Source organism: Tamandua tetradactyla, chromosome 8, assembly GCF_023851605.1.
Source record: "Tamandua tetradactyla isolate mTamTet1 chromosome 8, mTamTet1.pri, whole genome shotgun sequence".
In the NCBI taxonomy this organism is placed as follows: Eukaryota; Metazoa; Chordata; class Mammalia; order Pilosa; family Myrmecophagidae; genus Tamandua; species Tamandua tetradactyla.
This window is the reverse complement of record NC_135334.1, coordinates 1,898,408-1,926,198: the sequence shown is the minus strand read 5'-3', so window position 1 is coordinate 1,926,198 and position 27,791 is coordinate 1,898,408. Positions and strand designations below refer to the sequence as shown.

General features: G+C 37.6%; 1 protein-coding gene across 3 annotated transcripts in view; it reads left to right on the top strand.

The window, feature by feature from the left end:
• The first annotated feature begins 9,139 nt into the window (after positions 1-9,139).
• The window catches only part of JAM3 (junctional adhesion molecule 3), a 118,462-nt gene continuing 99,810 nt past the window's right edge, over positions 9,140-27,791 (top strand). For all 3 annotated transcript variants that reach the window (XM_077112395.1, XM_077112394.1, XM_077112396.1), the window contains exon 1: positions 9,140-9,282. In XM_077112395.1, coding sequence (XP_076968510.1) covers positions 9,144-9,282 — 139 coding nt within the window. In that variant the 5' untranslated portion in view covers positions 9,140-9,143. The remainder of the gene's footprint in view (positions 9,283-27,791) is intronic.

The window sequence follows — 27,791 nt, the reverse complement described above, 5'->3', positions numbered from 1 at the left end:
ACTATTTCACAATGCAAACCCAGGAAATCCAGCAGGAGAAAAAGAGACAATGATTCAGGTGACCAAAACTGTTAGTCCAGTTCGGCAAATAATCCTGTTCATCTGACCAGGAGCTAAAGGGAATAATAAAGAGAAGAGAGGGCAGGAAAAAAAATCAGTTGACCTAAGAAGAATTTTACTCTCTTTATAATTTCTGTACTTGATGACTGAAGAGAGAACATCACTATAAAATATCTTTTACATAGGGAATCACTTGTGATTTGGGAACATGGCAACGTGGAACAGAAAGGTTTAGAAAAGGGAAGACAAATAGAATTGTAATGAGCAATTAATTAAAAATTATTCTGTCTTTATGAGATTTTTTTGAAATGTGATTAATTCGCACTTGTAAAGATTTGAGTAATTAAAAAGATTTACAAAAAAGATCATGTAATGATGGCAATTGAAGTGTATCCTCGGCAACAACCTCACAATTCTTGGTATATATATAATTATATGTATTTCTAAATTCTGAGATGCTATGCTACATGTGTATAATGGATTTTCATGGAACTTTGGGTAACTATGTGACACCTAAGACTCAGAGTCTGTAATTCTGCAGCTCTGAAAGTCAGCATTCCTACACACAGCAACTGTTAAAGAAGCTGTAAAAAAGATCAGGCTTCAATTAGAGACGAGAATGAAGTCAACCTGGTTGGGACTAAGATAAATCAGAATACAGGGTAAAGGATGATATTGTCTATAATTCAGAGCTTCACATACTGTATGAGGTCAAAGGAAGAGAGGTTTATATTTCCCAAAACCTAAATTTTTTGTAGCACACAATCTAACTTAACCTGTCTGGCCAGTTCAATTAAACAATCTAAACACAATGAATCTAGAACTGGGATCAAGATCATGTAATTCTCTATAGTTTAATGTACTATCTGGATACATTCCAGAGTATATTGGGCAGATAATGAAAAAGTATTGGCAAAATCCCTTGAGGGACTGGGGGAAAAATATGGAACTATTACACTTTCCCATGGGGGAAATCCCCGAGACTCTCTCAAACATTTAGGATTTCCAAGTAATAGGCCAAGCCTTTAATTTTGAGGCTTGCTCTTATGAAACTTTTATCTGTGACAGAGCAGCTAAGCCTACCAATAATAATGTTTAAGAGGTTGTTCACATGTGGTCTCTCTCACTAAGCCCAACTCTGTAAGTAAAACATTATCTATGTGGGACATAACATCCAGGGATGTAAGTCTCCATGGCAATGTGGGACATGACTCCTAGGGATGAGCCCGGCCCTGGCAATGTGGAATTGGCAATGTCTACCTGACCAAAAGGAGAAAAAGAAATGTAACAAACTAAGGTATCAGTGGCTAAGAGATTTCAAATAGAGTTGAGAGGCTATTCTGGAGGCTACTCTTATGCAAGCTTCAGCTAGATATTGCTAATTGCTATGGTTTGCCAAGCCTCAACCAACAGTATTCCTGTAAACCCTAAAGAACACCCAGGGATCTATCTGAGACTCTATAAAACCTGCATCACTAAGTTTACTTTTCAGAAACCTATAACCTCCAGATGATTCCTAGGCCAGAAAAGCCCTGAAACCCAGGGGGGCCAGCCTCTCCGAGAGCATCAACTGGTTGCATTCCCCTCCCCCATATGTTGATACCCCTTTTCAACAGGAAGAACTTAGAATGGCCATTGCCCAAATGTCCCTAAAGACAGGGAGAAAGATCAAAAGAGAAGGAGGAGTTATAACAGAGAAGATAGGATTTAACAAAAAAGTATGACTGCTGAATCATTATATTGATATTTCATTTTAGTCTCCAGTGTCTTAGATCAGGTAGAAGGAAATACCTGATATGGTGGAACTGTAACCCATATCATACTTTAAAATTTGTTCTAAAACTGCTTGTTAAAATGTTCTTTGAAATTTATCCCTTTTTTTTTGTATATATGTTATTTTTCACAATAATTTTTTTTTAAAAAAAGAATACAGGGCAAAAGATGATATTGTCTCTATTTTAAAACACCAATTTCTGTGTGAAACCAAAGGAAGAGATGTTTATTTTGTCCACAATTTGAATTTTCTGTAGCACACTGTCTAATTTAACATCTATGGTCAGTGTATTTAAACAGCCTAATTACATGGAACCTAAAATGGGGAATGAAATCTTGCTACTCTTTACAGGTGAATATTTGGGACAGAAAATTTTAAAAGTATTTACAAAGTCCCTTTGAGGGACTCTAGAAAAAAATATGAAACATTAAACTTCCCCACCTGTGGAATTCCTGATATTCTCTCAAGTACTAGGGACCCCAAATTTAGTGAGCCAAGCCCTCAATCTTTTTTTTTAATTTTTAATTTTATTTTTTTATTGAGAAATATTTACACACATACATTTATTTTATTTATTAAGCATACCAACCTACAAACATAAACATTCTTACCATATGATCATTCCATTCTTCATATATAATCAGTAACTCACAATATCATCACATAGTTGTATATTCATCATCATGATCATTTCTTGGAACATTTGCATCAATTCAGAAAAAGAAATAAGAAAACAGAAAAAAAATTCATACATACCATACCTCTTACCCCTCCCTTACATTGATCACTAGCATTTCAGTCTACTAAATTTATTTTAACATTATACACATACATTGTACACATGGTGTACAATCAATGGCCCACAATATCATCACATAGTTGTGTATTCATCATCATGATCATTTTTTTAGAAGATTTTTATCACTCCAGAAAAAGAAATAAAAAGGAAAAAACTCATGCATACCATACACCTTACCCCTCCCTCTCACTGACCACTAGTATTCTATCTACTCAGTTTATTTTACCCTTGTCCCCCTGTGCTGGTTTGAAAGGAAGTTTGCCTCCTAGAAAAACCATGTTTTAATCAAAATATCATTTCATAAAGGTAGAATAATCTCTATTCAATACTGTATGTTTGAAACTGTAACAGATAATCTCCCTGGATGATGTGATTTAGTCAAGAATGGTTGTTAAACTGGATTAGGGGACAACATGTCTCCACCCATTTGGGTGGGTCTTGATTGGTTTATTGGAGTCCCATAAAAGAGGAAATATTTTGGAGAATGAGAGATTCAGAGAGAGCAGAGAATGCTGCAGCACCACAAAGCAGAGAGTCCACCAGCCAGTGACCTTTGGAGATGAAGAAGGAAAATGCCTCCCAGGGAGCTTCATGAAACCGGAAGCCAGGAGAGGAAGCTAGCAGATGACACCGTATTCGCCACACCCTTTCTGCCGAGAGAGAAGCCCTGACTGTGTTCGCCATGTGCCTTCTCACTTGAGAGAGAAACCCTGAACTTCATCAGCCTTCTTGAACCAAGGTATCTTTCCCTGGATGCCTTTGATTGGACATTTCTACAGACTTGTTTAAATGAGATATTTTCTTGGCCTTAGGACTGTAAACTAGCAACTTATTAAATTCCCCCTTTTAACAGCCCTTCTGTTTCTGGTATATTGCATTCTGGCAGCTAGCAAACTAGAACACCCCCCCCCCATTATTTATTTAATTTTTTATCCATAATTTTTACTTATCTGTCCATACCCTGGGAATAAGAAGTATCAGACACAAGGTTTTCACAATCACACAGTCACACTGTAAATGCTGTATCTTTATACAATTGTCTTCAAGAATCTAGGCTATTGGAATACAGCTCAACAGTTTCAGATACTTTCCTCTAGCCACTCCAACACACCATAAACTAAAAAGGGGATATCTATTTAATGCATCAGGATAACCTCTCTACTCTATTTGAAATCTCTCAGCCACTGAAACATTATTTTGTCTCATTTCTCTCTTGCCCTTTTTGGTCAAGAAGTCTTTCTCAATCCCTTGATGTTGGGTCCCAACTTATCCTGGGATTTCTGCTAGGGAGATTTACACCCCTGGGAGTTATGTCCCACATAGGAGGGAGGACAGTGAGTTCACTTGCTGAGTTGCAAGCCCTCAATCTTTTTTTTAAATTAATTTGTTTTTTATTCATGATACATAACCACATACAAACACAAACATTCTTATCATATGATCATTTCGTTCTTGTTATATAATCAATAACTCATACTATCATCACTTAGTTGTATATTCATTATCATGATCATTTCTTAGAACATCTGTATCAATTCAGAAAAAGCAATAAAAAGAAAACAGAAAAAAATTCATACATACCATATCCCTTACCCCTCCCCTTCACTGATCACCAGATTTCAATCTACTAAATTTATTTTAATATTTGTTACCCCTATTATTTATTTAATTTTAATCCATATGTTTTACTCGTCTGTTGATAAGGTAGACAAAAGGAGCATCAGGCACAAAGCTCTCACAACCACACAGTCACACTGTGACAGCCATACAATTACCTTCAAGAAACATGGCCACCGGAGCACAGCTCCACATTTTCAGGCAGTTCCCTCCAGCCTCTGCATGACACCTTAACTATACAGGTGATATCTATTTGATGTGTAAGAATAACCTCCATGATAACCTCTCGACTCTGTTTGGAATCTCTCAGCCACTGACACTTTATTTTGTCTCATTTCGCTCTTCCCCCTTTTGGTTGAGAAGCTTTTCTCAATCCCTTGTACTGAGTTCCAGCTCATTCTAGGATTTCTGTCCCACATTGCCAGGAAGGTCCACACCCCTGGGAGTCATGTCCCATGTAGACAAGGGGACAAGCCCTCAATCTTGAGGCTTGTACTTACGAAACTAATTTCTGCAATGGGGAAGCTGAGCCTACTTATAATTATGCCTAAGGGTTAACCCCAGAGAACCTCTTTTATTACCCACGTGTGGCCTATCTAAGCCAAATCTGCAAATAAACTCACTACCCCTATGTAAGACATGACTCCCAGGAGTGTAAGTCTCCCTGGCAGCATGGGACATGACTCTCAGGGATGAGCCCAGCCCTGGAATCGTAGGATCAACAATGCTTTCTTGATCAAAGTGGAGAAAAGAAATGAAACAAAATAACGTTTCAGTGGCTAAGAGATTTCAAATACAGTTGAGAAGTCATTCTGGAGGGTACACTTATGCAAGCTTCAGCCAGATATTGCAAATTGCCACAGTCTCACATGCTACAACTACCGGTATCCCTGAAAACCTAAGGAATACCCTGGGATCTATTTAAGATTCTATAAATGTTTTGCTTAGTAAGTTGATTTTTTTCAGAAACTTAAGGCCTCCGAATTTTTCTATGCCAGATAAACCCTGAAATCCAGAGGTTCTAATCTTGCCAAGAACATCAGTCAGTTTCATTTCTCTGCCCCATAAGGTTGACACCCCTTTCCAGCAAGAAGAAGCTAAAATGGTCATTGCTCAGATATCCTTGAAGATTGAGAAAATGAGCAAATGAGAGAGAGAAGGTGTAACTGAGAAATTAGGATTTAACAAATGATTATGACTACTGACTCATTATATAGATATTTCTTTTTAGTTTCTAGTTTATCTCAGAATAGCCTGAACGAAATACCTGAAGTTGTTGAACTGTAATCCAGTAACCTTGGTCTTTGATTATGATTATATAACTATATAGATTTTATCATGTGATCATATGATTGTGAAAACCTTATGATTGACATTTCCTTTTTCTGGTATATGAGTACATGAGCAATAAAATAAAGACATACATGAGAAAAGCAATAGGTCTGGAATATGGAGAAAAGTACCCCTAAGGAAACTATGGACGATAGTTATAGTACTACTGTGCCATTTTGAAAGGATTTATGTATCCTAGAGAAGCCATATTTTATTCCCAATCGATCTTGTGGAACCAACGGTTTCTTCTAATCCGTATTTAGTACTTATGTTGGAAACTTGATTAAATTATCTCCATGGAGATATGACTCAATCAATTGTGGGTATTCAACTTGATCAGATGGAGATGCGTTTCTACCTATTCTGTGTGGGCCTTGATTAGTTTACTGGAATCCTATAAAAGAGGAGACATTTTGAAGAGAGCTCCTTTTGAGAGCAAGGAGAGAGCCACAGAACTACGACAGAATGACAAGAGAACCACAGAGTCCACCAGCCAGCAACCTTTGGCGATGACGAAGGAAAACACCTCCTGGGGAGCTTCAATAAGCAAGAGGCCTGGAAAGAAAGCTAGCAGATGCTGCTGTGTTTGCCACATGCCCTTCCAGCTGAGAGAGAAATGCTGAACGTCATTGGCCTTCTTCAACCAAGGTATCTTTCCCTGGATGCCTTAGATTGGACATTTGTATGGACTTGTTTTACTATGAACAATTTCACAGCCTTAGAACTGTAAACTTGTAACTTATTAAATTCCCCTTTTTAAAAGCCATTCCATTTATGGTACATTGCACTCCGGCAGCTAGTAAACTAGAACTACTTAAATAATTTTGCATCAATAGTAACAAATGTAACTACTGTTAAAAGAATAGTAGAATTACGAAAGAAAAAGTGTTATCATCAATTGTAACAAGTTTTCCACACTAATGCAAATGTTGGTAGTGGTTTGGTATATGGAAATCCTGTATTTTATGCATGATTGTTCTGTAAACCCACAATTTCTCTAATAAAAAAATTAACAACAGAAAACCTCCTGCATACTAGGATCCAATTTTCAGTTAGTTCATTGCATCCTTCTTTTCATAATATCCACTTGCCCTCATAAGATTCTTCTCTATTTTTCTTCCCTAGTCTTACTATTTCAGTTTGCTAAAGCTGCCAGAGAGTAATATACCAGAAATGGATTGGCCTTTATAAAGGGAACTTATTAAGGTACAAGTTACAATTCTAAGGTCATGAAAATATCCAAATTAAGGCACCAAAAAAAAAGGATACCATCTTGGAGGAAAGGCAGCATTCGGGTTCCTCTATCATATGGGAAGGCACGTGGTGACATCTGCTGTCTTTTCCTCTTGGCTTCTGAGTACAAACAGCTCTCTCTCACCTCCTTCTGCATCTCCAGATGTCTGCTCTCAGTGTTGGGATCGCCAAACATCTGGGCTCTCACTTAGCTTCTCTGGGGCAAACTCTGGATTTCATCTCTTAACTTCCCTTGGCTCTCTTCAGGTTCTGGCTATTTCTGTGAGTCCTTACTTAGCACCCAGATTATTCCTGTCTCGTCCTCTCAGTACCATGAGTGAGCTCTCTTAAAAGACTCTTGCAAATGGATTTAGTCTCACCTTGAAAGGGTGGATTCACATCTCCATGGACACAATCCAATCAAAATGTCCCACCCACAATTGGGTGTGTCCCATCTCCATGGAAACAATCTAGTGAGAAGGTCCCACTCTAAAGGATGATATTGTCCATATCTTAAAACTTTAACTTCTGTGTGAGATAAAGGGAGAGATGTTTATTTGGTGCAAAATTTATATTGTGGGTAGTACATTTCCTTATTTAACTTGCATGGTCAATTTAGTTGAACACCATAATGTAGGGAATCTTGTGTAAGGCATGAGATTTTCTTGGTTTGTCCAGGTTAGTGTGATGCCCCAATAAATCCCAGAATGATTTGGACAGTGAATAAAGAAATACTTGCAAAGTCCCCTTAAGGGAATGGGGAAAAAGGGGGAAACATTCGAATTCCCCATTTGGAAAATTTCTGATATTGTCGCAAGCAGTGTGGACAACCAAATCAACGGGGCAAGCCCCTGGTCATGGTGTTCACTCCTAAGAAGGCGAAGCGTACTTAAAATTAGGCCTGAGTCATCCCCAGAAAACCTCTTTTGTTGCTCAGATGTGGCCTCTCTCTCTCTAAGCTGACATGGCAAGTGAACTCACTCCCCCCCCCCCAAAGTGGGACATAACTCCCAGGGGGTATAAATTTCCCTGGCAACGTGGGACAGAAATCCCAAGATGAGCTGGGACCCAGCATCAAGGGACTGAGAAAACCTTCTTGACCAAAAGGGGGAAGAGAGAAATGAGAGAAAAATAGTGTCAGTGGTTGAGAGATTTCAAATAGAGGCCAGAGGTTATCCTAGAGGTTGTTCTTATGCATTATATAGATATCCCTTTTCAGTTTAGTGTGTATTTGAGTGGCTAAAAGGAAGTACCTGAAACTGTAGAGCTGTGTTCCAGTACCCTTGTTTCTTGAAGATGAGTGTATAAGGATATAATGTTTACAGTGTGACTGTGTGATTGTGAAAACCTTGTGTCTGATGCTCCTTTTATCTAGGGTATGGACAGATGAGTAAAAATTATTAAAATTAAAATTAAATTTTAATTAATAAATAAATAATTGGGAGAACAAAGATTAAAATACTTTGGGTAGATGGAAATACTAGTGGTCAATGAGAGGGAGGAGTGGAGTATGGTATGTATGAGTTTTTTCTTTTTTTTACTTTTTCTGGAGTGATGCAAATATTCTAAAAAATGATCATGGTGATGAATTCACAACTATGTGATAATATTGATTGTACACCATGTATGGAATATTTGTATGTTAAGAATGTTTGTGTTTGTATGTTGTTTTATCAATAAAATATTTTTAAAAAAGGTCCCACTCTAAACAATAGGTCTGCCCCACAAGATTTGATTAGGATGAAAAGGACATGTCTTTTCTGGAGTAATTTCAACCAGCACACTAAGCATTTTCCAATATTCAGGACTCAGAGTAAAGAATCCGTCTGCTTTGTGGTTGAATAAACTATTGCACACACCGGCCCAATCTTTTGATCTACCACAGATACAGGTTGTTTATTTTAACAAGACTTCACTTTTACGTACTTTATCATGTATGCCATGCTTATGTTTTAAGCAGATTTCAGGGCTTTTGACTTCCATTAGACTTGGAAACAGAGCTCCGAAAGAGATGCAGGCAATAATGATTCTAACCATAACAGGGCTGCATCTTTATTTGTAGAGTGAGACACTTCACCTCTCATATTTTAACTTACTGTTTCTTCCCCGATGATAGTGACGGATTCATTCTATCGTATGGGCACAAACCCATCCTCACTCTTGAACCATTCTTTACCCTCCTCCCACCAATTTCGTCCAGCGCATCCCTGCATCCCTAGCAACCCGACTACGGCTTCTGGCGTCGCTATGGGGACAGGGTCGGCGGACCAGTGATCACCATGGTGACCGGGGGCGGGCCGACGGGGGGGGGGGCTGGCGAGGTGGCGCATGCGCGTCGGGAGGCGCGTCTGCGGCGTCTCCGGCTCCTCAGTTCCCCTCGAAATGGCGCTGAGGCGGCGGCGTGGACCAGCGCTCCGCGCCCCCTGCGCGCCGCTGCCGGCTGTGTTCCTGCTCTTGCTTCTCAGGGGTGAGTCTGAAGGTTTTTATTTTGGGAGAGGGCGGTCTGCAGGCGGCGGGAGCAGAGGGGGCGGAGCGGCGGCACACGGTCCCGGCGGGAATAACGGTCCCGGAGCGCGGCGGGGCCCGGCGACCCCGAGTGGGGTCTGCCCTCGGGAGAGCCGGGGGTTCCAGGGACTGGGAGCGCCCTGGGGGCTCAGTGCGATCCAGGGGCCGAGGGGCGTCGGGGCGGGGTGTAGGGGGACCAAGGTCTCCGGGGGCGGGAGGGGCTGGGGTCTGTTCCGGGCCCTGGGAGGCTTGGGGGAATCGGGGGCCTTGAGGGCTCCGGGGGCTTGAGGGCTCCGGGGGGATGGAAGGGGGGGTTCGGGGGGATTCACGGCCACGGGCTGCAGGGAGAAGATGCGCGACGCGATGGGTGAAGTCCCGGCCAGAGGGTAACTTCCCGGCCGGTGGATGACTTCCCGACTTGTGAGGGACGTCCTGCACCGGGGGTGACCTCGGGACAGTGGGCGCACAGAAAGGAGGACAGCGCTTGGGTCTGGGGCTCTGGAACACTGACCTGGAAGGCAGTGCCGAGCAAGTGGTGCCGGAGAGAAGTGGCCGGTGAATCCGGAGGCAGAACTCCAGGCCTGCTTGTTTCTGGATCCCAGCCCTCGGGAAACCTGCGGCTCATTGCACTTTTGCTGTAAACAAAGGAACTGAATTGGGCAAACCCATATTTACTTTCCTGGAAGCGAAAATGACACGGATCTCAATCCAGCACCTTCTTTATCTCTGCCTTGTGGAGGAGACTCCTAGTTACCCTGAATTAGTATTTGGGGCATTTTGATGAAGACACACTGAGCCTGGTGGTTTAGTACATTTTGCCTTTAACACTGTTTGGAATTCTAGTTAGATCGTGTGTCCCAGTACAGTTGGACAGAAAGACTAAATGGCTTCCTATATGAGAGTTTACTATATACTAGGCGCTTTGAAGTCATTATCTTGTTTAGGCCTTAGAGCAACTTTGAGAGGTTGGTTTTGGTAACCCATTTCCAATAAGAAAACTAAGAATCAAGTATCTTTTACAAGTCTGCTTTTCTAATAGGTGGTAAATAGGACTCAAATCCATATTTATCTAAAGATACTATAGCAAATTTTCCTTGATTGCCATCCACAGGTAACAAACCAGGTCCTTTTTCAATGTCATGGCTCTTACGTCTGTCATTTTTTTGTTTAGCTTAGTTGCTGCTGTCATTCGTGATGTTTTCCAGAATATGCAAATAAAACCATGCAGTGACTGTTGGAGAGTGGGGGTGGACAGGTCTATAACAAAGCACCCCTGTATTTGATGGTCATTATTGTATGATGTCTGCTTTGCTGGTAGAGAAAAGGAAGGGCCTGGGAAAGAAGCAGTGGAAACAGGGATTTGTGATTAAGGGTTATATTTTAAGGTGTAGTTGGTATCCATATGCTTTGCCAGAATTTGATTTCCACAAACAAAGAAGTTGGGAAGTGTAAGTGTAAGTGATCAAAGACAAGTCAGGGGACATGGGTGTCAGGAATGCCCAGCTCCTGGCTGTGTCGGCCACACTGACACTGAGTCCTATTCACAGACTGGAACAACTCCCCATTGTTGAAAAGGTCTGCTCACATGAAAGTTTGCAATTTTTATTGCAGAAACACTGGGTAGTTTAGTTCAGGAATGAGCTTTAACTTGGTGGTTTGTTAATTAAACTAGAAGATGCTAAGGACTTCAGATATGATTAACCTCCTGTTCTGCTCTGCTAGGAGGCTACTTGTGAACCTTTCTTCTTGCAGAGATTGTTGCTATTATTTTGCCTGTTTTATGGATGAAGTAACAAATACAAAGAGATAAAACTTGCCCAGACTGATATCCTGTGCTTCTTAAATTTGGAGTTCTTCAATCATTTGTATTATTTCAACTTTTAGTTACTTGTGCTATTCCTTTTGACAGTGAAGTTCTTATTAGGGATCTGTTTAACCAAATTATCAAAAGTTTAAAGCTATGTGGTTTTGAATACAAAATATTTTGTTGAATTGGTGACAGGTGCAATTCAACTTTACATTCATTTTTGAATGATTATATAGTAGTTACTGTTGGATTTAACAGTAACAGTATGTATTCTTGGGATAAGACAACTTGTGAACTGAAGCTTAAAATCTGAGAATCAAAATTTCTGGGAATTTTTTGAAAAAAATTCATAATTTTTCCATTTACATTTGGATTTCTGAAACATTTTTAGAGGGCTTTTTAATTTTGATATTTTTTTGTAATTATCTGACAAATAAAATCATTATATTTGCATGTGTGTGCTTGAAGGAAAACAACACCTGCTCTGCTTCAAATCAGCTGTTCATCCCCAGATGACTGTAGATGGCATTTGTTCTTGAGGCTTTAGACTTAGGATACTAAATGGATGGCTAGTAGAGACCCTTAATCATAAGTAATTGCAGTATTACATCCAGACAATTGTCTGTGCACACAACCCTTAAACCTCCCTTGGCTCTATGTAACTTGCTCTTCAGGCAGCCAGATACGGTAGTATTAAATCAGTTCTTTTGAAAGAAAACAGATTTTTATCAAGCTACATAATGTAACAGAAGCAGCTATGGATTTAGTACATCCAACAAGTAGCAGCTGTGAAATGTGATACTAGGAAATTCCTTCTCTATAAATTCTTGAAATTTTTTAAAAGCACAAGTGGGGTAAAAGAAAGAAAGATATGTGTGTGCGTGAAATTGAGATGTATGAAATCTGCTGAATAATCCACTAATCGTAAAGTTGTGTTGTCCTTTAAAACATGTTTATAATCAGATGGTGTGAATGTGATGCTGTATTGACCTCTGAGTTCTTAACTGTATATACATGCACACGCCTTCATTAAGGTATAAAAGAGAACCTGAAAGAAACTTTGGTAAGCACATTCTTTTACACCTAGTTTAACAAGGATGGTATCCACCAGTAGCACACTATAAGGAGAGCTAAAGCTGTCATTTACTGCCACTTTGCCACTTGTTAGTGGTAACTGTGATACACAGAATGGTTCTGAGAATTAGCCCTTGTTTCTAATATTTGAGGAATGCTGTAGTATTTTGTGTTTTGTTTCCCTTGTTTTTAAGCAGTGCCTATTACACTTCTTATATACATTTTCTGTGAGTAGTTAATGTGGACATTAGGGGTTCCAATGCTGGGTTGTACAGAAAGACCAAATTTTTAATAAAACTAGTACTATGTAGATATTATTTTTATGCCTTCTTCTGTTTACAGAGTATCCCAAGGCCTCTTCTATGGTTAAATCCATCACATCCTGTCATATCCATGATTTCTGTTTTGCCTAATGTATTCACAACTCACAGTGATCCTTCATATGTCTAAATAAGCTTAGCTCTTGTCTCTGATTCAGTTCAGTATAGCAGACATTTATTGAGAATTTATAATATTCCAGGCATTGTTCTCGATGCTGGGGGTACAAAAAATGAACAAAGCTTTCTTGGCCCTTGAAGAGCTACAATTCATGTATCAGTTTGAGTGCATGATGAATTGTATTAGTGTTTAGTTTCTGAGTGGGTGTATCTTCTCAATGCTATTAAAATTCGTTGGGAATAGAGGCTGAATTTAATTTCTTTTGTAGCTTTTAGAAAGATGACTATAGTACATATTCAGTTTGTCTCTTGAAAGTCTTTAACACTTGCTGTGTATTTTTAGGCATGTTTTTGGTATCTTATCTTAGTTCTAGTGGCCACAGGAACTTCCAGAAGATCTGTTTTTACTATAATAGTTTCTGTTGAAGAAAGAGAATATTAAGTATTTCTTGACTTGGTTCAATTTCAAAATCTTTCTACTATCTGTGCAGTCACAAGCTTAAGAAGAAGAAAGCATGGGGAAATTCTTGTGATATGATTTAAGTGACATGAGCAGTAAGTACTAGCACTATATACCATATGATTGCAATTATGTAAAAAAGCTTATCCTTAGGGGAAAAAATATAGAAGAAAATGAACCAGAATGTTAATAAGTACTGTTTCTGAGTGGTAGGTCTTATGGCTGATTCTTTTCTACTTTTTACTTTTTCTGGCAGATTCTTTAACTCTTTTGGTTTTTTTCCAAGTTTTCTACGAGCATTTATTATTATTTTTTAAAATGAAAAAGACTGCAATTTGCTTTGACTTCAGAAAGATGCAGATAATGGAATTTTAAATTTGGCATTAGTAAAGATTTTCTTTTAAAATGGGAAAATTTACCTTGTGTACTTTAAGCTGATAGCATATGGATAGTGCCTTTTTCCAGTTCCCTAATGAATGTCAGCTACATTGGCTGAAGGAAAGGCAGAAGTTCAATTGTTAGATCATGCATTCTTTGGTAGTCTTTGGAGAGATTAGCAGTCATTGGAAGATTAGCCATCACTGGCTTTTGGGTGGCGGAGGCAACTGTGGTCTCCTCAGCAAATGGATAACTGGGAGGCTGAAAGAGAACTGAAAGAGAGTTATTGAGAGTCTCCTTGAACTCCCCCCCACCTTTCTTTTAATGAAATTGTCTAACTGCCTTCGTCACCCTCTTTGGAGTCAGCCAACAATTACTGAACACCTATTTTGTGCTAGCAAGGCAAGTATTGGAAGATCTCTGATTTCTCTGTCTTGGGTGATAAGAATACAAGGTCAAATTGACTTCTTTGAACGCAGAGTTTGAAAGATGTTTCCCAATGTGAACTGTTAGCCCACATATCCTTACCACTTTTTCCTGTCTAACATGGACATCCTTGCTAGATGTTCTTCTCTAAGGAAAACATTCTCTCTTTTGAATGAAGCACAGCTGTCCGGAGGATTAAAGAGAATGCAGCAAATCCTAAAACAGCTGCATCTTTTTTTGGGGGGGAGGGGGGTGTGTTTTTCCTTTGACATATCTCTATCAGGTGCAGAAACTTTTTTTAAATTTTGTTTTTTTTTTTTAGGTGCAGAAACTTTTAATCAGGCAATCCATATTTGCTTTGTAATCTCGTTTTCATGGCGCTAAAACTTCCCATGGACGAAACAGAGAAATTTGATATATCCCTCCCCAGACCAGAAGGAGCATATAGTTTAGTTAGCAACAGAACAGCGTTTGAGTAAATAAATGCTTTACATATTTAGAAGTGAGAATACTTACTCTGGGATGGCTTAGTAGAGGAACATTCACGAAGGAGTTGAGCCTTTAGGGATAATTTTGATTGATATAAGTGCAGATTTGGAGAATGGCGATGTGAAGGAAGTTGGGGGATGCACTTATTGTATCTTGGGATCAAAGAGTGACTACCATGGTAATAATCACAGCTACCATTTATTGAAAACCTACTTGTATGCCAGGAACTGTGATAATTTATTGCTTTACCTGTTTTTTTTGCGGGGGGATTCATGGTCTAGGAATCGAACCGGGTCTCCTGCATGGAAGGGGAGCATTCTACCACTGAACCACCTATGCACCCCTTTACCTGGATTTTTTAAACTGTTATCAGCAGTCAGTTTTCTCAGGTATCATTTGTGGATGATGAATCTGAGGCCCAGGCAGGTTAATTACCTGGTCCAAGGTTACAACTAGTAAATAGAGAAGACTGTCCATTGCAGAGAATATTGGAAAGTACATTGTAAAGCACTTTAAATGCCAGGCTAAGAAATTTGAACTTAATTATGGAGGTTCTGGAATTTCATTTGAAGTTTGAAGCAGAGAAGGATATGTCAAAATGGTTCTAGGAATATTGATCTGTTATTATGTTCAAGAAGACTGGAGAGGGAAGAAAGCCATTTTGGAAGCATTTGGAAGTAATAACTTCCTTTAGTATTGGTCTCTTGATGTTAAACTCAGCTTTTGTTTATGTCTAAAAGATGTTTATTTTAACATAATTTTAGGCTGACAGTTATTCTGTCTTAGAGTTTCCACTGTATAATACTGATGCTTCCTGGTTTGCACTTTTGATGTTGCTAAGTCTGCTGTCAGACATACTGTCAATTTTTTCTAGGTTGTCTTTCTTCGCTTTAGCTACTTTTAAGATCTTTTCTTTGTCTTTGGCATTCTAAAATATTTTTTACATATCTAGGATGTATTTCTTTTAAATTATTTTACTTGTTGTATATTGTACTTTGTGTATCTGTGCGTTTAGATCTTTCCTAAGAATTCTTATTACTGGACAAAGGTGGTGGATTCTTTGCCCCGATGCAGTCAAATGACCAGTTCTTGAGATACCAGAGTTTCACACTGAGAAAGAGATTATGGCTAGGCATGAAGCAGAAGATCACATGGTCTGTTAGCTCTGAAATCTGTTACCTTGAACTACGGTAATTCTGATATAGCTTTATAGTATTAAAAGATGGGCAGGTTTTAGGATAATGAACACGGTGGAGTTCATTATAGATGAATATAATTAGGAGTGATTTAATTATTAAGTATGTGCAGTTTGAGTACATGCTTAGTCACAGAATGTATGTAAGAAAAATGGCGGCCTTAATATGATGATGGGTGTGACTTTTAGTATTATAATGAGGGATAGGTTTTAGTATTTGTGCTTGTTTGAAGGGATGTATGTCTCCTAGAAAAGCCATGTTTTAATCTAAATCCCATTTTGTAAAGGCAGAATAATCCCTATTCAATACTGTATGTTTGAAGCTATAGTCAGATCATCTCCCTGGAGATGTGATTTAATCATGAGTGATTGTTAAACTGGATTAGGTGATGACATGTCTCCACCCATTTGGGTGGGTCTTGATGAGTTTCTGGAGTCCTATAAAAGAGGAAACATTTTGAAGAATGAAGGAGATTCAAGAGAGCAGAGAATGCTGCAGCACCACAAAGCAGAGAGTCTACCAGCCAGTGACCTTTGGAGATGAAGAAGGAAAACACCTCCGGGGGAGCTTCATGAAACTCGAAGCCAGGAGAGAAAGCCAGCAGATGACGCTGTGTTAGCCAAGTGCCCTTCCAGCTGAGAGAGAAGCCCTGACTGTGTTCGCCATGTGCCTTCTCACTTGAGAGAGAAACCCTGAACTTCATCGGTCTTCTTGAACCAAGGTATCTTTCCCTGGATGGATACCTTTGATTGGACATTTCTGTAGACTTGTTCTAATTGGGACATTTTCTTGGCCTTAGAACTGTAAACTAGCAACTTATTAAATTCCCCTTTTTAAAAGCCATTCCGTTTCTGGTATATTGCATTCCAGCAGCTAGCAAACTAGAACAGTATTATAATCAGGTATAGATTACTTATAGGTTAAAGTCTAAACTACTATACATGTCAGGTCCCATTTTGGTTAGATCCAGCTTAGGTTAAGATAACATTTGAATTGGGATGCATTAGTTCTGGGCTGACCCAAAGCCTTTCATTAATAAATATTATGAGCTATCTTTAGTGTTCATAAGACTCTAAAGTTTAAGAACCAAATAAAATGGGCACAAGTGAAGGTTAGTCATAAGTTTTTTACAATCACAAGGGTACAAAATAAGGGCTATATGATCATTATTAGAGATCAAGGCGGCTGGATTTACAGGTATTTCCCTCTATCTACTCTAATATACCAGAAAGCAAAAAGAAATATCTATGTAATAATTCAGAAATCATAACCATTTCTTAAATCCTAACTTCTCGTTTACAACTCCTCCCTCTTATTTGATAATTCTCTAAATCTTGAGGGATAGTTTGGTGACAGCCCTTTAATTTCTTCATGCTGAAAAGGGGTGTTGACATTTTGGGGCAGAAGGATGAAACTAGTTGTTATTCTAGGAGAGATTTGTACTTCTGGGTTTCAGGGTTTATCTGGCATAGGAACAGTCAGTAGGCTTTAAGTCTCTGAAAAACAAACTTAATGAGTAAAACGTTTATAGAGTCCAGAGTATCCTTTAGGGTTTCCAGGAACACTGTTGGTTGGGGCTTGCTGTACTGTTGTAGTTTGCAATATCTGGTTGAAGCTTATATAAGAGTAACTTCCAGAATGACCTCTTGACCCTATTTGAAATCTCTTAGCTACTGAAACTTTATTTCTTTCCCCACTTCTGGTAATCCAGTCCCTTGATGCCAGGGCCAGGCTCAACCCTGGGAGTCATGTCCCACATTGCCAGGGAGACTTACACTCCTGGAAGTCATGTCTCACATGAGGGGGGAAGGTAGTGACTTTATTTACAGAGTTTGGCTTAGAAAGACCACATCTGAGCAATGAAAGAGGTTTTCTGGGGTGACTCTTAGGCATTAATTATAAGTAGGCTTAGCTTTGCCATCACAGAAGTAAGTTTCATAAAGGCAAGCCTCAAAATTGAGGGTTTGGCCTATTAAATTGGGAGCCCTATTCTTAAGAGAATGACAGTGTTCTAGTTTGCTAGCTGCCAGAATGCAATATACCAGAAATGGAATGGCTCTTAAAAGGGGGAATTTAATAAGTTTCTAATTTACAGTTCTAAGGCAGAGAAAATGTCCCAATTAAAACAAGTCTACAGAAATGTCCAATCAAAGGCATCCAGGGAAAGATACCTTGGTTCAAGAAGGCCAATGAAGTTCAGGGTTTCTTTCTCAAGTGAGACGGCACATGGCGAACACAGTCAGGGCTTCTCTCTCGGCTGGAAGGGCACATGGCGAATACGGCGTCATCTGCTAGCTTTCTCTCCTGGCTTCCGGTTTCATGAAGCTCCCTGGGAGGCATTTTCCTTCTTCATCTCCAAAGGTCACTGGCTGGTGGACTCTCTGCTTTGTGGTGCTGCAGCATTCTCTGCTCTCTCTGAATCTCTCATTCTCCAAAATATTTCCTCTTTTATGGGACTCCAATAAACCAATCAAGACCCACCCAAATGGGTGGAGACATGTTGTCCCCTAATCCAGTTTAACAACCATTCTTGACTAAATCACATCAACCAGGGAGATGATCTCATTACAGTTTCAAATATACAGTATTGAATAAGGATTATTTTACCTTTAAGAAATGGGGTTTATATCAAAACATGGCTTTTCTTAGGGGGCATACTTCCTTTCAAACCAGCACAGACAGGAATTCCCCAAGTGGGGAAATTTAATAGTTCCACTTTTTCTCTAGTCCCTGAAGGGAGTCTGCAAATACTTTTTTCATTTTATGCCCAAAATACTCTGAAATACATCAGGGTATAACATTAATTTGTACAGAATATCAGGATTTTATTTCCCTTTCTAAGTTCCATGTCAAATAAGTTGAATTAGGTTGTTTAAATAAACTGACCAGATAGGTTAAATTAGATAGTGTACTACAGAAAATTTAAATTTTTGGCAAAATAAACATCTCTTCTTTTGGTCTCACATAGAAGTTAAAGTTTTGAAATACAGACAAATGCAGACAATATTATCTTTTTACTGTGTATTCTGATTTACCTAAGTCTTAACCATATCAACTTCATTTGCATCTTTAATTGAAGTCTGATTTCTTTTTCAGCTTCTTTACCAGTTGCTGTATGGAGTATGCTGACTTTCAGATCTGGAGAATGCTAACTGAGTTCCGGGTGTCATACACATACTTAAAGTTACAGGGAACTACTAGGTTATACAAAGAGCAGAGCATCTCAGAATTTAGAAATAACAGTTAAAGCTGAAGAGTAAATGTGAATGCTGTAAGAGCTTATAATCCAAGCCCTAATTTTCTTACAATCATTTTTTAATGAAGCTGCTTTCAGAAATTAAAACATTTGACAGTTGTCTTATATTGACAAACCAAAGCAGAGGTTTTGTCCTGTTTCACCTTTAAATATTTACCAGAGTTATGTTAATTAACAGATAAAATATAATTTATATATTTGTCCTGTCTCTCTTTAAAGTCTCTCCTTGTTGCAGATGAAGCTCTGACCTATAGCTTACCGCTTATACTTTTATAAAAGCATTACAGCAAAGCAGTGTGACTGACAAGTAAATTTGGCTGATTCCATGATCAGTAGCCTTTTTCTAAGAAATAACTAAAACAATGACTAATAACATCATACCATTGTCTAACCTACAATTCAGTATGAGGATATAACATGGACAGTGAAAACATGGTCAAGTCTTCAAGAATTTTTATACAGTCTCTAAATATTTGAATAATATTTTACCCATACAAATTTAGCTAATAAAACAATAGAAAATCCCCTTTAACTACTGAAATACTCCCAAACACCTTCTATGTAACATGCTAAACTATTTTAGCACCTCACTTTTACTAGGTAAAAGAACAATTCCTTTGTAACAGTTTTCCTTTAAAAGTAGAAGACTTGTCTTCTGAAATAAAGGATAAGGCCAACATAAGCATTACCAAGGATATTATTCTAATGTAAAATCTTTTCTCAACAGAGTACTTGGATGGTTAAGAAAAACTTGTTATAACTTTTCATTAAGAGCTAACAATTCACATTATTTCAACAGGGAGAAAACTAAACTTTAGTTTGTTTTGATTCAAATCATGAATACATGATTTGACACAAAACCTTTTTTAAAAGAACATTGTAAAAAAGCTTATCAAAATTTTGGTCATCATTGATTATGACTGACAGAATTCCTTTTCTAAGCTTTCCATAACTTTCCATATTCATTCAGAGTGTATAGTAAGCAATGACTACAACAAACAAAATTCAGTTTCTCAAACCTAAAATTTTCCATATCCATTCAGGGCTTCTAGTCAGCTACAAACAAAATTCACTTTCTCACACTTTTTGCAACAATGAACAAAATTCACTTTAATCAGAATATATGATAATCTTAGTAAGGAAAATACTAAAAATGCTATCCATCCCACCTATAGTTTTTATTTATCCAGACTACATACAATTAGAAATAAATTTGGTAATGAATTTGCAATGCTCTTTAAACATGCATACTACTTTCTGGTAGCAGTATTTATGAAGGGGAGAAAAAACCAAGCTACTACAAAATAATAGAAGAAGGAAGAAATTTATGCTTGGGTTTGAAACACAGCGAGCTACTTCTATACTTTATACATGCAACACACAATTGATTACATTACAGTATGCCTGAAATCTCTCATTCTAATCCAACACTACCTTTAAAAGTCAGAAGAGCCCAAGTTTGATATATAATCAGCTTTTTGAAAATTAAGGGATTTAAATCCAGGAAAAAAAACTCAAAATTTTTTCAACATTATTCCTAAGTACTAAATAATACCAAGAATATGTTGGTTCACAAAATTAAGTTACAGCTTCTAAAAAACTACTTCAGAGCTCTACTTATTCAAATGCTACTTTCTTATTTAAAGGTTTTACAAGTCTCATCTCTTCTTTGAAGTGTTCTTAGGTCATTCTTTATCTATTTGCTTTCTAAAAATCTTCATTTTTATTCCTTTTTAAAGATAATTGGCAGGTACTGTAAATACCATTGTCTTATACTGTACTCTACTACAAGTATATGTTAACTGGAAGATAAACTCTCTGAAGCTAAGAATTATGTCTTTCCCACTCATGACAGCACTACTAACAAAAATATACTGGTGACGTTAACAGAGCCATAACAAGTTCGAATTCTTCCACATACTGGGGTAACAAATGGCAAGGTAATTTAAAAGCCAGATTCTTTAAAATCCAGGTAATCAAGGCTACTAAAATCTCATGTATATTTTTTACTAAACTGATTCTTTAAATAGGATATATTTGAGGCATCAGCATATTTTCATGTTTATTATATTTTATATAAATGTCAACAGTTTATGCAATCTGTCTAGTTAGGCTATTTTTCAGAGGAAGATTGAGAATGTATTGAGAATATACTTATAATACTAGCTTGTTTTATCAGCTTTTTTGTTTTTTGGTTGAATTTTTTTTTTTTTTTTAGTTTTAAAGTGTTCTTCAACAAGTAGTTATAGGACAGATCCCATAGTTTGTCATGGGCTACCATAGCATTGTCTCAGATTTTTCTTTCTAGCTACTCCAGAACATTGGAGGCTAGAAGAAATGTATATATTTTTATCAATACTTTTTTCTTTTTTGTGAAAAATAACATATGTACAAGAAAAAAAAGAATTTTAAAGCACAGCACAACAGTTAGTTATAGAACAGATTTCAGAGTTTGGTATGTGTTACAATTCCACAGTTTTAGGTTTTTACTCCTAGTTGCTCTAAGATACTGGAGACTAAGAGAAATATCAATATAATGAACCAGCAGTCATACTCATTTGTTAAACCCTACCTTCTCTGTATAACTCCACCATCACCTTTGATCTTTCTTTCACTCCTCAGGAGTATTTGGGCTATGCCCATTCGACCTAGTAGGAAAATGGAACTGGCTGATGTTCTGGAGAGGCTGGCCCCTCTAGGTTTTAGGACTTAACTGGTCCAGGGATCCATCTGGAAGTTAGAGGTTTCTAGAAAGTTACCCTAGTGCATGGAATCTTTGTAGAATCTTATATATTGCTGTAGGTGTTCTTTAGGATTGGCTGGAATGGTTTTGGTTGGTAGCAGTATCTAACTGAAGCATACATAGGAGTGACCTCCAGAGTAACCTCTTGACTCTATTTGAACTCTCTCAGCCACTGATACCTTACTTGTTACACCTCTTTTCTACCTTTTGGTCAGGATGACATTGTTGATTCCAGGGTGCCAGGGCCAGACTCATCCCTGGGAATCATCTCTCACACTGCCAGAGAGACTTTCACCCCTGCATGTCATGTCCCACGCAGCAGGGAGGGCAATGATTTTACTTGCAGAGTTGGGCTTAGAGAGAGTGAGGCCATATCTGAGCAACAAAAGAGGTCTTCTGGAGGTAACACTTAGGCATACCTATAGGTAGGTTAAGCTTTTCTGCTACATACATAAGCTTCACAAGAGCAAGCCTCAAGATCAAGGGCTTAGCCTATTGATTTGGGTGACCCTAATGTTTGACACAATATCAGGGGTTTCCCTGGTGGTAAAGTTTAATAGTTCATATTTTTTCTCCCATTCCTCATGGAACTTTGCCATTACTTTTGATTATCTGCTTAATACATTCTGGGATATATCCAGGCATTACCTTAAGTTATATAGGATTAAAGGTCCTCATTTTTATTCTGGGCTCCCTGTGTTTCGATTGCTTAAATGAGCTATCTAGAGAGGTTGAGTTAGATTATGTGCTACAGAAAATTTAGGTTCTGGAAAAAATAAACCTTGCTTCCTTTGGTCTCAAATAGTAGGTGAGATTCTAAAATATAGACAGTGTCTTACTTACCCCTGTGTTCTGAATTAACTTAATCCTGACCTGATTTCCTTTGTTCTTATCTCTGAGTACCAGGGTATACAGATATAAAACAGTCTCTAAAAATCCAGAAATAATAATTACCACTCCAGACAAAATGTGACAGACACAAGAGCTTACACTCTAGGCCCCTGTTTTCTTATAAGAATTTTCTAAATGAGACCATACAATAATTGCTCTTTTGTTTCTGGTGTATTTTGCCCCACCAAATGTCCCACAGGTTCCTTCACAATGTTGTATGATTCACAACTTTGTTCCTTTTGTAGCAGCACATTTTCCAATCATATGTATACATCATTATTCACCAGTCTACTTCTTAGTCAATGCATCCTTCAGCCACCTCCATTCATCAGGCATCATGTATAATGTCCAAAGTCCATCAACACTCTCAATTTTAGATAATTTCATTGTTCCCAAGAGAAATATAACCAATAAACACATCCTCACCAAACAGGAAATCTAAACCTCCCCTTAACTTTTGTCCCTCCCCCCGTTATTTACCCCAGTGTTTCTGTAGTACTACTGATGTTTTCTGGTTAAACATATCCCATAGCATGCAATAGCAGTTTTCCCCCTATACCCTGAACTTATTTTGTCCGATATTAGTGTAGCTACTCCTGCTTTCTTTTGGTTACAACTTGCATGGAACATCTTTTTCCATCCTTTCACTTTCAGTCTATTTGTATCCTTGTGTCTAAGATGAGTCTCTTGTAAGCAGCAGCTATCTGGATTATATTTCTTAATCCATTCTGCCAATCTGTATCTTTTAATTGGTGAATTTAGTCCATTACCATTCAAAGTTATTACTGAAAAGGCATTTCTTGAATCTACCATCTTATCCTTTGAATTTTGTTTGTCAGATCTATATATATGCTTTTCCTTCTATCTCTTTTTATCCTTTAAGTTACCCTTTTGGTACTCTTCAATTCTTTGCCGTCCTTCAGACCTCCCTGTTCTGTCTTTTTTTTTCAACTGGCAGAGCTCCCTTAGTATTGCTTATAGGGCTGGTCTCTATTGACAGATTCTTCAGAATTTATTAGTCTCTGAAAATTTTAATCACTCCCTCAATTTCGAAGGACAGTTTGGCTATGTACAGAATTCTTGGCTGGAAGTCTTTCTCTTTCAGGATCTTAAATATATCATACCACTGTCTTCTTGCCTCCATAGTCCCATTTTGAGTAGTCTGAACTCAAAGTCTTATGTGGTTTCCCTTGAATGTAGTAGATTGTTTTTCTCTTGCTGCTTTCAGGATTTTCTGCTTCTGTTTAACATTTGACAGACTGATTAATATGTGTCTTGGGGAAGGCTTATTTGGATTTATTCTATTTGAAGTTCATTGGGCTTCTTTGATTTACGTATTCATGTCCTTTATAAGGGTTGGGAAGTTTTCCTCCATTATATCCTCAACTAATCTTCCTAGCCCTTTACTTCTGGGAAACCACTTATTCTTATATTTGTATGCTTTGTTTTATCCATCATTTCCCTTTGATCCAATTCAAATTTTCCATCTTTTTTGCCATTTTCTGTTTTGAGTGTTCGAAATCAGTTGTCCTGTCCTCTAGTTCACTTATTCTTTCTTCTGCCTCTTTAAATCTGCTGTTGTGTTTCGAGTATACTTTTTATTTGTTTTTCAGCATCTTTAATCTCCATGATACTTGCTATTTTTCTATTATTCTTTCAAATTCCTCTTTATGCTCTTCTAGTGTCTTCTTTTTTTATTAATTAAAAAAATTAACTAACACAACATTTAGAAATAATTCCATTCTGTATATGCAATCAGTAATTCTTAATATCATCACATAGATGTGTGATCATCATTTCTTAGTACATTTGCATTGATTTAGGAAAAGAACTAGCAAAACAACAGAAAAAGATATAGAATGATAATATAGAGAAAAAAATAAAAATAATACAAATAAAAAATAAAAAAATATATAAAAAAGGAAAAAAACAAAAACACAAACAAACAAACAAAAAACTATAACTCAGATGCAGCTTCATTCAGTGTTTTAACATAATTACATTACAATTAGATAGTATTGTACTGTCCATTTTTGAGTTTTTGTATCTAGTTCTGTTGCACAGTCTGTAACCCTTCAGCTCCAATTACCCATCGTCTTACCCTGTTTCTAACTCCTGATGGTCTCTGTTACCAATGACATATTCCAAGTTTATTCTCGAATGTCGGTTCACATCAGTGGGACCATACGGTATTTGTCCTTTAGTTTTTGGCTAGACTCACTCAGCATAATGTTCTCTAGGTCCATCCATGTTATTACATGCTTCATAAGATTATTCTGTCTTAAAGCTGCATAATATTCCATCGTATGTATATACCACAGTTTGTTTAGCCACTCGTCTGTTGATGGACATTTTGGCTGTTTTCATCTCTTTGCAATTGTAAATAATGCTGCTATAAACATTGGTGTGCAAATGTCCGTTTGTGTCTTTGCCCTTAAGTCCTTTGAGTAGATACCTAGCAATGGTATTGCTGGGTCATATGGCAATTCTATATTCAGTTTTTTGAGGAACCGCCAAACTGCCTTCCACAGGGGTTGCACCATTTGACATTCCTACCAACCGTGGATAAGTGTGCCTCTTTCTCCGCATCCTCTCCAGCACTTGTCATTTTTTGTTTTGTTGATAATGGCCATTCTGGTGGGTGTGAGATGATATCTCATTGTGGTTTTGATTTGCATTTCTCTAATGGCCAGGGACATTGAGCATCTCTTCATGTGTCTTTTGGCCATTTGTATTTCCTTTTCTGGTAGGTGTCTGTTCAAGTCTTTTTCCCATTTTGTAATTGGGTTGGCTGTCTTTTTGTTGTTGAGTTGAACAATCTCTTTATAAATTCTGGATACTAGACCTTTATCCGATATGTCGTTTCCAAATATTGTCTCCCATTGTGTAGGCTGTCTTTCTACTTTCTTGATGAAGTTCTTTGATGCACAAAAGTGTTTAATTTTGAGGAGCTCCCATTTATTTATTTCCTTCTTCAGTGCTCTTGCTTTAGGTTTAAGGTCCATAAAACCGCCTCCAATTGTAAGTTTCATAAGATATCTCCCTACATTTTCCTCTAACTGTTTTATGGTCTTAGACCTAATGTTTAGATCTTTGATCCATTTTGAGTTAACTTTTGTATAGGGTGTGAGATACAGGTCCTCTTTCATTCTTTTGCATATGGATATCCAGTTCTCTAGGCACCATTTATTGAAGAGACTGTTCTGTCCCAGGTGACTTGGCTTGACTGCCTTATCAAAGATCAAATGTCCATAGATGAGAGGGTCTATATCTGAGCACTCTATTCGATTCCATTGGTCGATATATCTATCTTTATGCCAATACCATGCTGTTTTGATCACTGTGGCTTCATAATATGCCTTAAAGTCAGGCAGTGCAAGACCTCCAGCTTCGTTTTTTTTCCTCAAGATGTTTTTAGCAATTCGGGGCACCCTGCTCTTCCAGATAAATTTGCTTATTGGTTTTTCTGTTTCCGAAAAATAAGTTTTTGGGATTTTGATTGGTATTGCATTGAATCTGTAAATCAATTTAGGTAGGATTGACATCTTAACTATATTTAGTCTTCCAATCCATGAACACGATATGCCCTTCCATCTATTTAGGTCTTTTATGATTTCTTTTAACAGTTTTTTGTAGTTTTCTTTGTATAGGTTTTTTGTCTCTTTAGTTAAATTTATTCCTAGGTATTTTATTCTTTTAGTTGCAATTGTAAATGGAATTCGTTTCTTGATTTCCCCCTCAGCTTGTTCATTGCTAGTGTATAGAAATGCTACAGATTTTTGAATGTTGATCTTGTAACCTGCTACTTTGCTGTACTCATTTATTAGCTCTAGTAGTTTTGTTGTGGATTTTTCCGGGTTTTCGACATATAGTATCATATCGTCTGCAAACAGTGATAGTTTTACTTCTTCCTTTCCAATTTTGATGCCTTGTATTTCTTTTTCTTGTCTAATTGCTCTGGCTAGAACCTCCAACACAATGTTGAATAATAGTGGTGATAATGGACATCCTTGTCTTGTTCCTGATCTTAGGGGGAAAGTTTTCAAATTTTCCCCATTGAGGATGATATTAGCTGTGGGTTTTTCATATATTCCCTCTATCATTTTAAGGAAGTTCCCTTGTATTCCTATCTTTTGAAGTGTTTTCAACAGGAAAGGATGTTGAATCTTGTCAAATGCCTTCTCTGCATCAATTGAGATGATCATGTGATTTTTCTGCTTTGATTTGTTGATATGGTGTATTACATTAATTGATTTTCTTATGTTGAACCATCCTTGCATACCTGGGATGAATCCTACTTGGTCATGATGTATAATTCTTTTAATGTGTTGCTGGATTCGATTTTCTAGAATTTTGTTGAGGATTTTTGCATCTATATTCATTAGAGAGATTGGTCTGTAGTTTTCTTTTTTTGTAATATCTTTGCCTGGTTTTGGTATGAGGGTGATGTTGGCTTCATAGAATGAATTAGGTAGCTTTCCCTCCACTTCGATTTTTTTGAAGAGTTTGAGCAGAGTTGGTACTAATTCTTTCTGGAATGTTTGGTAGAATTCACATGTTAAGCCGTCTGGTCCTGGACATTTCTTTTGGGGAAGCTTTTGAATGACTGATTCAATTTCTTTACTTGTGATTGGTTTGTTGAGGTCATCTATTTCTTCTTGAGTCAAAGTTGGTTGTTTATGTCTTTCCAGGAACCCGTCCATTTCATCTAAATTGTTGTATTTATTAGCGTAAAGTTGTTCGTAGTATCCTGTTATTACCTCCTTTATTTCTGTGAGGTCAGTGGTTATGTCTCCTCTTCCATTTCTGATCTTATTTATTTGCATCCTCTCTCTTCTTCTTTTTGTTAATCTTGCTAAGGGCCCATCAATCTTATTGATTTTCTCATAGAACCAACTTCTGGCCTTATTGATTTTCTCTATTGTTTTCATGTTCTCGATTTCATTTATTTCTGCTCTAATCTTTGTTATTTCTTTCCTTTTGCTTGCTTTGGGATTAGTTTGCTGTTCTTTCTCCAGTTCTTCCAAGTGGACAGTTAATTCCTGAATTTTTGCCTTTTCTTCTTTTTGTTAAAGGCATTTAGGGCAATAAATTTCCCTCTTAGCACTGCCTTTGCTGTGTCCCATAAGTTTTGATATGTTGTGTTTTCGTTTTCATTCGCCTCGAGATATTTACTAATTTCTCTTGCAATTTCTTCCTTGACCCACTCGTTGTTTAAGAGTGTGTTGTTGAGCCTCCATATATTTGTGAATTTTCTGGCACTCTGCCTATTATTGATTTCCAACTTCATTCCTTTATGATCTGAGAAAGTGTT